Here is a 15,094-nt window from a genome sequence, read left to right as displayed (position 1 = left end):
TTCTGGGAGGTTCAGCCCGGACTGGAAGTCTGAGCGCTGACCTGGACTCCATTCTTTGGCTTGTTGGAGGCTTACCCCTTTCCCCTCATTGCTTGTTGGAAGGCTTCTGCGAAGGGCTCGAAGGGCCTTGCTCGTGCTTGAGGAGCTTGGATCGCCTTGCCTCTTCAGCCCTTTCTCTAGTTGGGAAATACTCCGCCTTCTTTGGGGAAGGCGCACGAAGGGTAAGGGTCATGTGCACTGAGCTCAATCCCTCCTGCTCCGTTGATGCAAGGCCATTCAGACGGTGCAAGAATCCTCGGCTCAGATTGCTTGAATGGGAAGTAATTTTTGGCTTGTTTGAGGTGGGACAGAGTGACGTTTCGCAATCATAATGCCGACAATCATGTACAACTTGTGACTGTCGAAAGCACAGGAATCTTGCTTCAGAAACTCCTGTATAGCGGGATCCTGAACACAACTCGGGAGATTGAACTTCCTCCTTGATTGGCAACAATGTCAGCTTGCCTATCTGCATATCCGGCATATAAAGCTCATGGGTCTCGAGCATCCCAGAAGACCATGGGGGCTAAGTATGCCAGCAGAGGTATAATTTCACATTCGTCTTTGTTTAATTAAATTACCAAGCAGGATAAGCTGGAACCTTACTTCAGACATCGGGTCGAAACCCGAAGCAGTCCATTTCGATAGCCACATGAGACTCAGCGTCGGTAGTAGCTCTAGCATTGTGACGAGGAGTAGCATACCGAACATCAACTCGCACACAAGTCCCCGACCATGCCTGCAGGACTCTTGCGAGTAATTAAATCGATCGAAGCCGCAGGGCCTCGTCAGTATGCATTGCTCATCTTCGAACTTGGTCTGATATTGTAAATTTAAAGGCTATAAGTGTAGTGATATTTGAAGAAAATTACCCTAGATCTAGGCGGTTACTTCGAAGCCCTCCCTCAAGCCCATGCTTGGTCCTGTCAAGGCTGACGACCTCATGCCACTTATTGCATGTTGGGAGGGTTTTGCTCATGCTCATTAAGCTTCAGACTTCCCGCTGACTTCATTGCCCGCTCTAGCATAATCTTAAGCAATTCATCACCCAGATAAATAGCGGCACACGAACACGAAGAGTCAGGAGAATAATCAGAGAGATCAATGTCTCCCGCTTGATTGATCTGAATCTCAACCAGGCGGTAGCTGAGAATCCTGGGCTCAGATTGTTCAAATAAAAAAGAGTGATCCTGGCCTATCTGACCATCTTCACCACGACCGAAATGGCTTGAGACGGAGTACTGAGTCGCGATCTGCATGCCAACAACCATGTACAACCTCCGAAGGCCAAAACCGCAGAACTCCTGCTGTCTCAAAACATCTTGAACAGCGGGATCCTGGATACGGGACTGAATTTCTTCCTTGTCTGGAGAAGATCTGAACTCGGGTGACTATATATCTGGTATATCAAGCTTACGATGCCCGCAAGACCATTGACTTGAGAACCTCGCCAGAGAACGTTCCAACTCTATTCGCAATTGCGGACTGTCACACGTCTGGAGGCGACGGCGTGCAATTGCCCGAATTGGTGGATACTTCTTATCTAGCTCAGCTGGGGTAACTGTGGTTAACGCCAAGTGTGGTGCTTTAGGATCTTTCACAAGATTACCCATGATCAAGCCTTCAGGTCCGAAATCAAATCTTGGGGCCAGAGCATACAACGGGTTGTTGAATCCGAAATATTGCCTTCTCTTCATGGTTGCGTTGAGTCTTATGCATGGATACTAGCTGCACTTTATGCTTGGTCTTGTGCTGGCTCGATTTAAGATGATAGAAAGTTAGGGCAGAGGAAAAAAACTAATTTTGTGTTTATATATAATCTGGTGCCGGCAGTCCGTAGCTTCGCCTTTGACATTACCACCTTTGTCTGTGCGTAGACTGGCGTCGATTACCGCTCAAGAAGGTGCTTGAATTTTCTTGACCTCGAAGCGGGCTTCTTTGCATTATCCGGCATCCTCCAGAATCAATTCGCCGGCTCTGGATCTGCTTCTGCACCGGAGGGACTCGGAAACTATACGGGAGCCGGAATGAATCCCGAAGTCCTTGTTACGCCGCACGACCATGAATGTGCTTCATATGGATCATTCATCTGTAAAACTTAGGCGTTGCAGAAATTGGCGAGAAGATCCAATAGTCGCGGTCTTTGTCCCCTGTTGTCTAACCTTTACTCCCAATACTCACAGAACGAAGTGTTTCGCTTGAACAGGGGCAGGTCACATATATCCAAGGATACTCAAGATCTCCTATCGTGTCTATAAATCTACCAGGTAGCGGTTTCAGCCATCGTCATCTACCAAACTCGTCTGCACATTGATAGCAATGCATTCAATGTTCAAACCAACCTTATTGAAGTGCACTCGGACCACTTGGGGCAATACCGTTACTTTTCCATAGTTGATATCAACTCCCTTCAATTAAACCTGACCATATTCTCTGGTCACAAGCCACATCTGGTCAAGCCCCGAGACTACATACTAGTCTCAATCGGAACAGTTGCTAACCACAATAGCGTCATGGGTGTCGTCATAGATCCTAATATGGCTATCCAGTAATGACCTTAAACTACTTTGTAACAATGTCTCTGGCCAAACATCAAAACCCGAAGTCCCCCACAGTCTGCTCGCGGAACGACGGCAAAGCCCCAAATCGAAAAGCCTGTTCCCAGACTTGACCTTGGACAAGCAGAGGACAAGGTTTAGTACAATTCATGGTATTTAATTCTAGATGAGCCCCGGTGTGTCCACTGGCAACCATATGGGAGGAGTCGGATTCAGAATTCAGGGCAACCTCTCGATGGCTTGATGAATGGTTTGGCATGCCATTGAAATTCTGTCGAAGGCTCAATATCGAACCGCTGTCGCATAAACTTATCATGTGCTGCCATGTGTTGCCAGAAGACCGTTAGAGACAGTGCTGTTATTCGTAGGGGTGATATCGATCCGACTTGCTCATAGACGATCTTGTCGACAGCCCAGCATAGTGGCCGTTCCGGCGTGCAGTCTCCCCTGCTCGATTTCTCCTCGACTCCACAAACGGTGGTAGTTCTTGTAGGTTAAACTTAGCTTCACGATGGGTTCTAGAAAATTGTTAGCTGTATGCTGTTTGTGACATTGTATGTATATGGAAGGCGGAGCCTGAAGTGAAGCCCTGTAAAGCGGATCACTTGTCAAGAGGGACAGGGCACGTTGACCAAGATAAAATTAGGTTAGGATGGTCCGGTCGAAGTAGGACTCGCAAATGACCAGGAAGGTCTTAGGCGCATGAGCCCCTAATCCCAACTGGTATTTTGAAGACTTAGGTCTCGGAGGAGACCACTTCAAGCCTCATCGTCTATCACGCACACAAATCTTCTCCGGGGTTATGTGGTTGGGAGCATACATATACAAATGGGGATACATACTGTTGTACCTCAGCATACGGCAGCCACTTCTCAGCGTAACGTAGAAGGCATTCTCTGTCAGAGATAGAGTGGAAGTATAGATCCATTTTCTTAGAGCCAATACGTCTCGCCTGCCGGATGCGGACCGACGTGACCTCCGGTTGAGGTGTGCAGCGTAAAGCAGCTTCCACTGTTTCTGGAATGTCGTGGTCACGGAGATGCGTGTACAGTGGGACATTTGACAAGATCCGTAGCTTTAGATCCTCCGGCGAGTATACTCTCAAGTCTTGCGTGTGTGGATCAATATTCGAAGTGGAATCCCGACCTGGGTAGGAAAACACCTGGTCGTCGCATCTCCCCGTGCCTTGATATCCTGAAGTGACAGACGAAGCGGCTGCGAATTCTTCCACATCTACCGGTCGGGTGGCTGCCATACCTTCCTGCATCTCGGGTTCAATGAGTGAGACGTCTACCTCCTTATTTTCCTCTGCCTCCTCCTCCTCCTTTTCTTCTTCCTCTTGCCTAAGCGTGCTTTCGCCTGAGGCATCTCCAGTTGGATGAGTTGGTTCTGAGGCTTCCTGCGAACGGTTCTGCTCGAACTCAGCCTCAGCTCCAAGGGCAAATGCAGCCTTGATAGCACTGGTAGCCCAGACAGCAAAGGCCGCTACATATGCTGCAGAGACTTTTTCCTCGGGGTGAGCCATGGCATAGATACCAATATCTAGGCAAGGCGAGGCACATTTTGCCAGCGTATCCGCGAAGGACGCGTCCTCGAACCATGGAGCCGGCCAGCCGCTCATGTTGATTAGCAGCAAGGTCGCGAAAAGATAAGGGGTCTATGAATTGATTAGTATTGAGTACCGGAAAAAGGCGGAGGTACTTACTATTCACGGTACCAATACGCGTGTGCACAGCAGACTTGAATTATTGCTTGTTGGTGTGGATTATTATTATCATGGATATTGCCCCTGGCTTCCGCTCAGGTTCAATTGGCTGCATTAGTGCTTATGTCATTATTCTTTATAGAGATATGCATACATATATATCCATTCTTACATAAGTATTGTGCATGCACAGCCAAGCTTGGGATCGGAAGGAATTTCCTCCATTCAACCACCTGACATCACTCTAGCCCACTATTTTATGAATTGGGGGAAAGGAGAGACACATACTATGGTATCCATCGATCTGGATAACTCAAACTTGGGTAAGACTTGGTTTGCCTATGATGGCCGGATCTACCAAGGCATCGTTCCAGAGCAAGCGTAGCATCGCCACCCGGTCCCAAAACGGATGCTCCAATTGTCGCCGCAGCAAAAAGAAATGCGACGAGAAACAGCCAACATGCACCCGCTGTTATCAGAAGGACCTTGAATGCACTCGAGACGCATTCACTCTGAAGTGGGAGTCCGACTTCCATGCTCGAGGACTCGCGTTTGGTCGTGCCGGGGTCTGGCGAAAAGATGCCTCGAAAAAGCAGAATGCAGAGAATGGAAACCATGATACTACCAGACCGGCCAGTCTGGCCATCCCGACCATCAGCCACTGGAGCTTCCTCAATACAGATAGCTCAAGCTTGCAAGATATGATGAGCCAACATCCTTCCACGTCGAAGATCATCCTCATGCCGGCCAGGAACGTGAATGGCCCTCCCCACGCATTCGAACGGCTACCAAGTATCAGTCCAGCGCTCTCCGTTTCACCCACGGTGAGTAATCTTGGACAGAGCTTCTTGTTTGACTACTACCTTCACCGGATTTGTCCGCGGACTACGCCAAGCCCGGTCTCCCAGTCTCCCTTTGCATCGGTGATTCTGCCGTACTGTCTCACGGCTTCCCCCGTGGTAATTAAGGCCCTCATGGCCTTGGCGGCTTGTCACTGGGGTCAGCAAGACGTCCGCTATGCCATCCACGCCCTAAAGCTCAAATCCCAGGTGGTCGCTGAGTTCCGACGCCGCATCTCGAGCGACCGAGCCTTTCTTGTGTCTCCGGACCCCGAAGTTCTGGTTCTTATCATGCTTCTCTGTCTGTACGAAATCGTCGATCATTGCGACCGACGATGGATCGTGCACCTCCAAGGCGCAAAGGACATCATTCGACTCCGGCGCCAGCACCAGTTGTCCGACACGCTGTTGGACCACAGAGACTCTGATCCGGTATCGGAGTTTGTTGAGCTGTTCTTCGCTTTTCAGGACGTGATGGGCCGGACGGCCTGCGCGAAGGCGGACTTATTCGGACCGAGCTACTGGCGTGCGGACGATGCGACGATCAATGACTGGATGGGCTGTAGTCCGGGCTTGGTGTCCATTCTATTTGCGATCATGGACCTGAGTCGTAGTCGACGAGATATGGTATCGGCGTCGGATGAGTTGACCTTTCGCGCCCGGGCCTCGAATCTACAACGTCGGCTTGAGGCATTGGTCCAGCAACCTGCGGGTGGTCGAGGAGATGAGACTCTGTGCACGGTAGCAGAGCTTAAAAGACTTAGTTGCTTGGTGTATATACAGTGCGCCTTGCACGGTGCAAGACCGTCCGAGCCCGCAATTAAAGCCACGGTCGAGAGGATTCTCGAAGCGCTGTGGAGTCTCGTCGCGAAGGGCAGTGTCAGCCACGCCATGTGGCCGCTCTTCGTGGCTGCTGTAGAGCTGGATCCACTCGATGATGCGGTGCTTCGCGATCCCAACACCGGCATAGAAACCCATGGGAGAAGACTTGTCCTGCAGTTATTGTCGGAAATGGCCAAGACCAGTGTCTCCAGTGTTTCCCGGACGCGTGCAGTCATCGAGGGGGTCTGGCAGCGGCGGGACTTTCACCTGCATAATGCGCAAGACGGCAAGACTGGTCGCTTCTCTGACTTGAATGACTGGGAGCGATATGTTGTGCCGGGAAGTGATGCACTGAGTTTGGTGTGATACTAAGTTGTAGTCGTGGAGTGGCAAACAAGCAAGTGTCGGATTGTGCCGAACTTTCCCAGCGGCTCGACCTTCCCTGCTGATGAACAATCAGATAATCCATCCAACCACAGAAGTAAAAACACCGTGCATTCCCTCTCTTCTCTTGCTTATAAAGTAGGAGCACACACTCGGAATCCACCACGGGCATTTCTTCCCTTCAATCATATTCAACCTCTTGCATCCAACATAATGAGTTCTTCTACTGTGTGGAAAGTAGGTATTGTCGGCTACGGCTTCAGTGCCAAGATCTTCCACATTCCCTTCATCCAACGCTCGTCCAACTTCAGGCTCCATGCTGTTGTTCAGCGCAATCCCAGTCCCGGCAATGATGTGACAGTAGACTTTCCAGGGGTTGTATCATACCAATCGGCTGAAGACATGGTGCAAGACTCAACGATCGACGTGATCGTTATCACAACTCCCCCGAATACACATTTCCACCTCACAAAACTAGCTCTAGATGCTGGAAAGCATGGTAGGTATATATCCCTGTGTCGGTCGTCTCTGTCTTGCTAAGGGTGAAACAGTTGTCTGCGAGAAGCCATTCACACCCACATCGGCGGAGGCGGAGGAACTGGTGACGCTTGCCAAGAACCAGGAGCGAGTCCTGGCTGTGTTCCAAAGTAAGTGTTCAGCTTTGATCTTTCCAAAATGGAATATGAGTCGAAATTGATTCAGTCCTCTCCAGATCGACGCTGGGACGCCGACTTTGCCACCGTCTCCAACCTCATTGAAAGCGGCACCCTGGGCCGAATTGTCGAGTTCGAAACCCACTACGACCGCTATCGCCCCGAGCAGCCCACGAATGGAAGCTGGAAGAACCAGGTGATGGCTGGCCACGGTGCGATCTACGATCTGGGAATACACCTGCTGGACCAAGCGGTGCAGCTCTTCGGGCTTCCTGCGCGAGTGACTGGAGTCGTGGGTAGCCAGCGCGAGCACACCCCGGCCGGGTTGGAGGATGCATTCACGGTCCTGCTGCATTACCCGGGTCTTCTGGTTACCGCGAAATCCACAGTTGTGAGTGCAGAGGAGGACCAATTGCGGTTCTGGGTCCGTGGCGACAAGGGCAGTTACAAGAAGGTAAATGCGAAGCTCGACGGACGATTGTTGCTCGATGCTGACAGAGATGTGTTCTGAATCTAGTTTCATGTGGACATCCAAGAAGAACAACTGTTGGCAGGTATGCGACCTGGGGACAGTGGATTTGCGGAGGAGCCATCGGAGCGATTTGGTATGTGTTTCAACCCAAGTCTTGAGAATCCATGTAGTTTACTCATCCATCCCTCAAACAGGAACTCTCGTGACAGTCAAGGACGGACGGCCTTCTAAATCAGCATTTCCGACCGACAAACCCCCGACATATGTGGCATTCTATCAGACTCTGGCTGATGCCCTTGCTGGCGCATGCAGGCCTGCTGCCTCGGGCGAGGAAGCGCGCAACACGATTCGCATCATTGAATTGGCACGAGAGAGCTCGACGCTTGGAAGAACGCTGGACTTCTAGAAAGTGAAACTAGCATTAGTGGTGGAACTCAGTACCATTGCTGCTACTTGTGCCAGGTGAAACAAATACACTCATGCTCTATGCAGTTTGTTTGAATAGATAGTCAGAATGAAGCAAAACCTCTAGTCTATGATCATACATCCCAAGCCTGTGACCTTCAAAAACAGACGATGCCCGTGAACGCTCGCCCATCCTCCCGATACACAGTCTCCTTCTGCTTCCCATCCCGATCACAGCGATAGACACTACCACCCAGGTCCGTCAGATAGATATCGCCCGACTCCCTATCGATACTGACGCCAATCGCTTCGTGCAACCCACGGACCAGGATCTCCGGCTGTCCCATCGGCCGACCCTCCCCATCCAGCTTGACCCGATACAGTGCATTTCCCAGAGGTAGCTCTCCGCGATCAGTCCAGTACAGTTCCCCTCTCTCCTCATCGATCTCCAGATCGATTGGCTCAGGCAGCCCACTCAGGATACACAAATTCTGGTCGTCATCGGCCTGCACAGCACCAGGCGGCGCATCGATAGCAGCAGAGAAGATCCGCCCCTTCCCACTCTTAGGCGCGCCCTTCTGCGTCCAGTAGAACCTGTTGAATCGAGACGAGACAGTGACACCGACACACCAATCCCGCACATCGGCCGGACCGTCTTCGTTGCCTTGCTGTCGCGATACCACTGCTTCCAGGCCCGACCCATCGAGGTGACAGCGATAGACGGCGCAACCCTCGCGGTCGCAGAAGTAGAGTTTGCGCCCGTCCGCGTCAATGGTCATCTGCTTGGGCGTGTTGATCGCGCCCGGCTTGATGAGGGTCTGGATGTCGCTGCCGTCTAGCGCGGAGGAATACACTGCACCGTCAGGCTTGCCAGGCACACCCATGCACGTCCAGAACATGCGGTTCGTGACGGGGTCGACGGTGATGCCGTCGGGCAGGAGCTGGTCTGACAGCAGGACGGTGGGCTGATTCTCGCCGGGAGTGAGCGAGAGAATCTGGCCCACGGGGGTGGAGATCGAGGTGGCTGCCGTTGGGGATGCGAGCCCGACGTCGAGGACAAGGAGGCGGCGTTCGTTGTTAGTGGCTGCGCTCGGCGGCGGGTAGAGGCCTCCCTGCGCGCATTTTGTGCCTAATTTACCCTTTTCGAGGTAGTGCTTCGTGAGGTAGTCGACGGTCTTCTCAGATGAAAGGCCCCGTTCGTGGATGTAGTGTTGTTCGATGAAGGCGACGGTGTCCAGACCAACCTCTATTTAGTTGAGTCTGGTTAGCATCGTTGGGAAGAGGACGAAGCTTTAACTTTTAAATAAAGGCGAGACAAGTACACAAAAAAGGGAGCAAGTAAGAGAAGTGTGTGAGACATACTATCCATCATCTTGCACGGCACAGTTCGGCCTTGAATGAACATCTCCTCCCACATCGCATCGATTTCCTCAGGAACAGAGACTCCTTCCGACAAGATGGTCAGCACCTCGCGCTTCACGGCAGCCCAGAGGCGGTTGAAAATGAAGCCCGTCGATTGTTTTCGTGCTACATAAGGCGAAGTAGCGCCCTCGCGGCATCTGTCCACCATGAACGGGAAGATCGCCTCGGTGGTGAAGCCGTCCGTCATCAACTCCACGATCATGCATTGCGGTGGCATGTAGTAGTGCATGTTCAAGATGCGAGGCTTTACAGAGTCCGGGACCTTGTCCAGCATTTCCGACGTCTTGTAGGAAGAAGAATTGGAAGCGAGAATGCTGTCCGCTGGGGCTTGGGCGGATAACTCGGCGAAGGTCGCGATCTTGAGGGGCAGTTTCTCCGGAACAGCCTCGATGACAAGCCAGGCTGTCGCTACGGCGTCTTCAAGGCTGGTGAAAGTGAAAGTCTTGCCCGGGGAACGATCTGTCTTGATGGCATAGGCTGACACCTGGTCGTTGATGTAGGCAAGGCCGGAGGAGAGCTGCTCGGGGCTCGGATCGCGCAGGTGGACATCGTAACCAGCAGACGCCCAGATACAACCTGTTTGATATGAGGTTATCATGCATGCGAAGCAGACCGATAATCTGAGTACTGACCAATTCGTCTTCCGAGGACGCCAGCTCCTAGAACCGCCACAGGGCGATTGTGGTAGTCCTGTGGTGGTGTCCAAGTTGAATGCATTGTGTGTGCGAAAGAAGTTAGGTACTTGATACTGTGCTGCACCGACTGAGAAGCAGGATGACTGGTACCCAAAGCAGCCTATATATAAAACCTGCCCATATATCAACTCCCTGGTAATCCCATGAGGTATAATCCCGATATTGAGACACGGGATGCCGAGTTCCGGGCAGCCGCGGGATGACGAGGACTGATCCACTGTCTCATCCCGCGGAAGATATCTGTTTTATTATTACTCACCGTCCAGAGGCAAAAGACAGGGCTAATTCCCTCAAAGTCCTCCACAATTACCGAGGACCCCCAACCCTTCTCGCTCTCACCTCCTCTAGAACCACCCTCTCATTTTTTTTTGCCGCCTGCCACTCCTTTTCGATAACTCCCCTCCTTTCACTGCTTCGCACGGAGAACTTTGCCTTAACAGAAGCCGGATCGGAGTCTCTCGTCAGAGGCGGTTCACCTTCAGCTCCATCATAAACGATATCAAAGCTCCAGAGCAACCTCGCCACGACTATAAACAGCGATGCCCGCGCCAGTCCAAAGCCCGGACATAACCTCCTCCCGAACCCAAATGCCGAAACAGGCAAGCCTGGATCGTTCACATACCGCTGCGGTCTGAATATATGCGGTTCCTCAAACATCTCCTCATCCATATTGAACCCCCACTGGTTCGCAATCACCGTCGCCCCCTCTGGGATCGAGTACCCCATGAACTCATCATTCTGGATCACGGCATGCGGCACTCCAATTGGCGAAATGGCGCGCCATCGCAAGAGTTCGGAGATGGTCGCATCCACATACGGGAGAGACGGCATGTCGGCGAAGGTGGGCAGTCGCGATGCCCCGATGAAAAAATCGAGTTCACGCTGCGCCTCCTTGACCATCTCTGGATGTAGGAGGCTGGCGAGGATGAAGTTCTCCAGCACCATTTTGGTTGTGTGAATCCCCGCGACGTACAGCTCGCCGAGCGAGTAGCAGATGTGTTCCCATGGCAGCGAGGCCATGATGTCGCTCTTGGAGGTGATCTCGTGGCTCCAGTTCCAGCAGGAGGCGCCGAGGGCGCTGTTCGTACACTCCTGATACACGGCTTTGGTTTGCTCGTGCAGCGAGCTCGCTTTCCTGCGCCATTTGAGGAAACGGCGCGGGATGAGGCGGTCGAGGAGTGGGAACAGGTCGATCAGGTTCGTCCAGAAGGACGCGCTTTGGAGGATGAAGACGGCCATCTCGTTGATCTGTTCGAGCCGAGTGTGATCGCTGTCGGACCGCCCCTGGCCCTTGCCATATACGAGTGTGAACATGACGTTGGCGGTGTATTGGTAGAAGAGGTCGGAAAAGCTCTTGGTGGTGGAATCCTCCGTACGGTTCTCGTCCCCCGATGAGAGGAACGAGTACATGAGCTGTTTACTTTGGATCTCCTGGAGATGCTGGTAGGCGTTGGTGCATTGGTTGTTGAGCAGGGACATGTGCAACCGTCGGTTGAGCCGCCATTTGTGTCCATACGGCATGAACGCGGCCGCGAGTCCTTTGTGCAGATATTTGTCGATCCATACAGATGGAGACCGAGAGCTGTAGATTCCGGCTCGTTTTTCAAGCAATTCTTGCGCCACTTGACGAGTGCCTAAGATGATGAAGGACCGAGACCCAATCTTCATATGCACCACTGGGCCGTACTTCTGGCTCCATTCGTGGAAGGTCGTCGCAATGTTTTGTTGCTGGATGAGGGCTGATAGTCCGGAGAGAAAACTCGGACCGGGTGGAAGTGGCAGCCCTGCCGGACGAGACCGGAAAAGACCTCCATAATACAGACATATGGGAAGGACTAATGCCAGTAGTGTAAGGAGGCCTGGGATCTCCATTGCTCAACGCCTTGCTTTCATTACTTCCCTCTTTGGGCCCGTCACTTCGGCTCCGTGAGGCGTGAAAAGTGCTAGTAGTTTGTTTGGGCTCCGATTTCCGGGGATCATCGTAGTTGTACCCTTCAATCCCGGCGGAGGCTGTGCCCTACGTCACTGGAAAAGACAGTCTATTGCTGTATATCTTGGTGGATTATGTGCACCAATCATGTTTGTATTAACTCGGCATGTTGGCCATTTGTGGTGCTAAGATTGCAATAACTCCAATTGCAGTGGTCGAAACTGCAGCAACTCCGTCTAGTTGCATACTAAATGTGTTGGCAAACCTTGATTGCGCCAGATCGACAGTGCGATCGCTGGAAAAGGCTTAACGTATTATGCGCCCCACAGCGGTAATGAGATCTGGCCAGCAGATGCACAACACAAGGACAAAATGCTGGAGCGGCTCAGATGGTTGAAGAGTCAAGGCGATTCTCGGACTCAAGGGGAAACATCGGATGAAAAATGATGCGAGGATGATTAGCACGAAGAGTCGGTAACTCTTGAGGAAATAACTGATAGACCAAGGCCCACACCCGCGGTAGCAAGCAATCAATGCGTAATAGATTTCGATTTCATCTGACTAAGTATGTGTGAAAGCAAGGACAAACAGACAAACTGCACTCCCGCGGAAGAAAATCCCTCGGCAGGCCGGCATGTCGTCCATCGGCATTCCAGTGCCGTCGGGCAACCAGAATCAGCACTCGGCTGAAACAACGCATTGACAGCTGTAACCATTCAGCTTCCTAGAATCGTTCTCGAAATAGACTTGTCCACCCAGATAGACCACGTAAAATAAGCAACCTGGCCATAATGCACTGCACGCTATTACTAAATGGTCTTGGTTTACTGCTAAGAGGTCAAGCAGATAGAGCTCACGTGCTCCCGTGACATAGTCCAAGTTCTTGGGCCACGAAGGGCATGTTATGCACTTGAAATTGTTCACATTTTGATGTACTCAAGTGATACATATACAATATAGTTCTATAAAATGCACGACATTTCTATAGATCACAGCGGTGCCAACAGGTAGCTCTTTTGGCCTGATCATATCGAATCCACCTCAATTGCTAGACTTGGCTGGCCATTTTACCCTCCGCTCGGCTCGAACATACAAGTTGTTCGGTCTGATCAGTTGGAACATCGGATCATACTCCACTGGTGTTAGATCCTCCTCGCGACTGAAGTGATAGCGATAAATCAGCTTCGGCAGGAATATCTTCACCTCCTGAAGGGCAAAGTTGAACCCGATACACATGCGCGGACCCATAGCAAACGGGATGTAGGCCGCCTTATGTCTTGCCTTCACTTGAGGAGTGTCCCATCGGTCGGGGTCAAACCGGCTGGGGTTATCCCACAGGTCGGGGTTGTTGTGAATATGGTGCAGTGCCGGAATGACCACCGCATCTTTAGGGATTTTATAACCGTCAGGAAGAATCAGATCAGCCTTCGCAGTACGGCCCGGCTGGAAGGAAGGATTGTGAACTCGCTGAACCTCTTTGATATACTTGTCCATAAATACCAGCCGATCGGTGATATCTGCCGTCAACTCAGTGTCTTCTGTGATACCGTTATCGATCAATTCTCGGAGCAGTCTGTCTTCCATGCCTGGATAGGTGACAAGGCCATATATCAGCCAGGAGAGGAGAGAACTCGTTGTCGTGAATCCAGCCGCTGTTGCAACGACCAAAGCCCAAACCAGGCTCGTTTTGGGCAGTTTATCGCCCTTGTTATCGGTGGCACGGATGGCATAGTCTGATAAAGTCACGCATGAGCTGTGGCCGTACCGATACAAGGTCGCAGATAGAGAGAATCATCACTTACCAACCATGTTAGAGGCCTGCAGCGCCGCTTCCTGCAAGGGCAAGTCGGCAACCCCCCCGCGTTCGGCCCTCTGTATGGACTCTCCCACCATCGCCTCAATCTTCGCCTTCAAGTTCCTCAATCGCTGTGGATCTCCAAACGGAAGCCTGCCATACCAGTCGCCTCTCGACGTGACCTTCTTGTTGAGAGACAACATCTCAGCAATCATATGAACCATGTCATGCACGGGAGCGTCTGGCGATGTGAAATGTTCAAAGTCCAGGCCAAGGGTGAGCTTGCCCACCGCCTGCGAGCCGAGCTTCAACATATACTGATAAACATTGAAGGAAGACTCTTGCTCATCAAGGGCGTCAAAAACTTTAAACGAGTCCTCCACGGTATGTTGCATCGTCGGAGCGTAATGTCGCACAGCCTTTGGACCAAGAGCCGGTGGTAAGAACTTATGAGCCACTTTCCATTCAGGGCTGTCGGTATCCCCAAGAAATATACCAGCAGAAGGCGTTTTCAAGGCGTATAATGGGTGGGCTTCATTGATCTTCTTGGAAAAGAAGTCTGACTCGGCAAAGACTATTGCTGATATCTGCGGATCATTTGTGTGGTATGTTGTCCGACCAAGATTTGTCGTCTTGAACATTCGTCCGTATTGGTTGAACAGCCGCTGATGGTTCCCGAGATGGTCGGGGAAGACTTCGAAGTAGTTCCCCACATAGGGAAGACCTTTGGGACCATCTGGTTCTCGTACAGCATGGCCGTTGATGGAGATTGCTACCGGTCCGGACGCGGCGAGGACATCGGCGACATCAGCGAGGCAATCCTCCTCGGTTTGGAAGCCAATCTCTTTTGTATGTCAGTCTGAATCGTTCATCATCGAAAAATTAGATCAAGTGACTGACCGCTTGGCTCAACAATGGCAAAATGAGCAGCTACCAAGTGCTTCAATTGATCAAGATTGGCGGATGTGTCGATGGGGATGTGCTTGGCGGACGTGGCCGCTTCGCCCAGGAGATAAAATTGCTGGCTGGACATAGCGTATGAAACGGCCCTGTGCTCGAAAGATCGTACGTCAATTACAATAAGGAGAATGGTCTCTGCTGCTTGTCTTTATAAATGGGCAAATGTCAGTATTAATATTCCACTCTTAATGAAGTCTCATATACGCATGTGGAGACAAGCAACAACCCCGCGGCTTGTATTGTCTCCCGCGGCTCTGGTGCTTCCTAATCAATTGAGAGCATCCGATTCGCTCACAGTGACTGTCGTTCATCCCGAGGGAGGAAGAACGTTAGAATTCCTTCGCTAGGATTGGCTATGGTCGTATGATGACAAGGAAAGTGGGCCTCTGACCGATTCGAGGGAATATCTCTCTCG

General features: G+C 51.6%; 6 protein-coding genes across 6 annotated transcripts; 2 read left to right on the top strand and 4 right to left on the bottom strand.

Moving 5' to 3' along the window:
- Nucleotides 1-85: 85 nt before the first annotated feature.
- BO97DRAFT_413544 (uncharacterized protein) lies at nucleotides 86-723 on the bottom strand (the record flags this gene model as incomplete). Its single annotated transcript, XM_025696297.1, has 2 exons — nucleotides 86-565; nucleotides 646-723. The coding sequence occupies 2 exons, from the start codon at nucleotides 721-723 to the stop codon at nucleotides 86-88; spliced, it is 558 nt and encodes a 185-aa protein (XP_025552231.1).
- Nucleotides 724-989: 266 nt separating this feature from the next.
- On the bottom strand, nucleotides 990-1,736 carry BO97DRAFT_413543 (uncharacterized protein; the record flags this gene model as incomplete). Its single annotated transcript, XM_025696296.1, has 2 exons — nucleotides 990-1,405; nucleotides 1,457-1,736. The coding sequence occupies 2 exons, from the start codon at nucleotides 1,734-1,736 to the stop codon at nucleotides 990-992; spliced, it is 696 nt and encodes a 231-aa protein (XP_025552230.1).
- An 818-nt stretch (nucleotides 1,737-2,554) lies between these two features.
- Nucleotides 2,555-4,309, bottom strand: BO97DRAFT_477363 (uncharacterized protein). The gene is made up of 3 exons (XM_025700542.1): nucleotides 4,303-4,309; nucleotides 3,440-4,254; nucleotides 2,555-3,115 (listed from the first exon to the last, which is right to left on the bottom strand). The coding sequence occupies exons 2-3, from the start codon at nucleotides 4,216-4,218 to the stop codon at nucleotides 2,956-2,958; spliced, it is 939 nt and encodes a 312-aa protein (XP_025552229.1). The 5' UTR covers nucleotides 4,219-4,254; nucleotides 4,303-4,309; the 3' UTR covers nucleotides 2,555-2,955.
- A 337-nt stretch (nucleotides 4,310-4,646) lies between these two features.
- Nucleotides 4,647-6,329, top strand: BO97DRAFT_433817 (Zn(II)2Cys6 transcription factor; the record flags this gene model as incomplete). Its single annotated transcript, XM_025697630.1, has 2 exons — nucleotides 4,647-5,882; nucleotides 5,925-6,329. 2 exons carry the CDS (start codon nucleotides 4,647-4,649, stop codon nucleotides 6,327-6,329), a joined length of 1,641 nt encoding a protein of 546 aa, XP_025552228.1.
- On the top strand, nucleotides 6,164-7,892 carry BO97DRAFT_367227 (NAD binding Rossmann fold oxidoreductase). The gene is made up of 5 exons (XM_025692643.1): nucleotides 6,164-6,846; nucleotides 6,899-6,994; nucleotides 7,060-7,454; nucleotides 7,518-7,605; nucleotides 7,667-7,892. The coding sequence occupies exons 1-5, from the start codon at nucleotides 6,561-6,563 to the stop codon at nucleotides 7,876-7,878; spliced, it is 1,077 nt and encodes a 358-aa protein (XP_025552227.1). The 5' UTR covers nucleotides 6,164-6,560; the 3' UTR covers nucleotides 7,879-7,892.
- Nucleotides 7,893-8,035: 143 nt separating this feature from the next.
- On the bottom strand, nucleotides 8,036-14,752 carry BO97DRAFT_433815 (cytochrome P450; the record flags this gene model as incomplete). The annotated part of the gene is made up of 5 exons (XM_025697629.1): nucleotides 8,036-9,123; nucleotides 9,240-9,939; nucleotides 12,996-13,657; nucleotides 13,727-14,563; nucleotides 14,620-14,752. The coding sequence occupies 5 exons, from the start codon at nucleotides 14,750-14,752 to the stop codon at nucleotides 8,036-8,038; spliced, it is 3,420 nt and encodes a 1,139-aa protein (XP_025552226.1).
- Between the last annotated feature and the right edge of the window lie 342 nt (nucleotides 14,753-15,094).

This window comes from Aspergillus homomorphus (assembly GCF_003184865.1).
Source record: "Aspergillus homomorphus CBS 101889 unplaced genomic scaffold BO97scaffold_14, whole genome shotgun sequence".
Classification (NCBI taxonomy): Eukaryota; Fungi; Ascomycota; class Eurotiomycetes; order Eurotiales; family Aspergillaceae; genus Aspergillus; species Aspergillus homomorphus.
This window is presented reverse-complemented; position numbering and strand designations above follow the sequence as displayed.

Bases quoted from the DNA above. Each gene is read 5' to 3' on its own strand.
- BO97DRAFT_477363 (XM_025700542.1), bottom strand. From the start codon at position 4,218: ATGAGCGGCTGGCCGGCTCCATGGTTCGAGGACGCGTCCTTCGCGGAT. The intron at 3,116-3,439 runs GTATGTATCCCC...ACAATTTTCTAG, and splicing joins CCGTATGCTGAGGTACAACA to AACCCATCGTGAAGCTAAGT.
- BO97DRAFT_367227 (XM_025692643.1), top strand. From the start codon at position 6,561: ATGAGTTCTTCTACTGTGTGGAAAGTAGGTATTGTCGGCTACGGCTTC. The intron at 6,995-7,059 runs GTAAGTGTTCAG...AGTCCTCTCCAG, and splicing joins AGTCCTGGCTGTGTTCCAAA to ATCGACGCTGGGACGCCGAC. The intron at 7,455-7,517 runs GTAAATGCGAAG...TTCTGAATCTAG, and splicing joins ACAAGGGCAGTTACAAGAAG to TTTCATGTGGACATCCAAGA.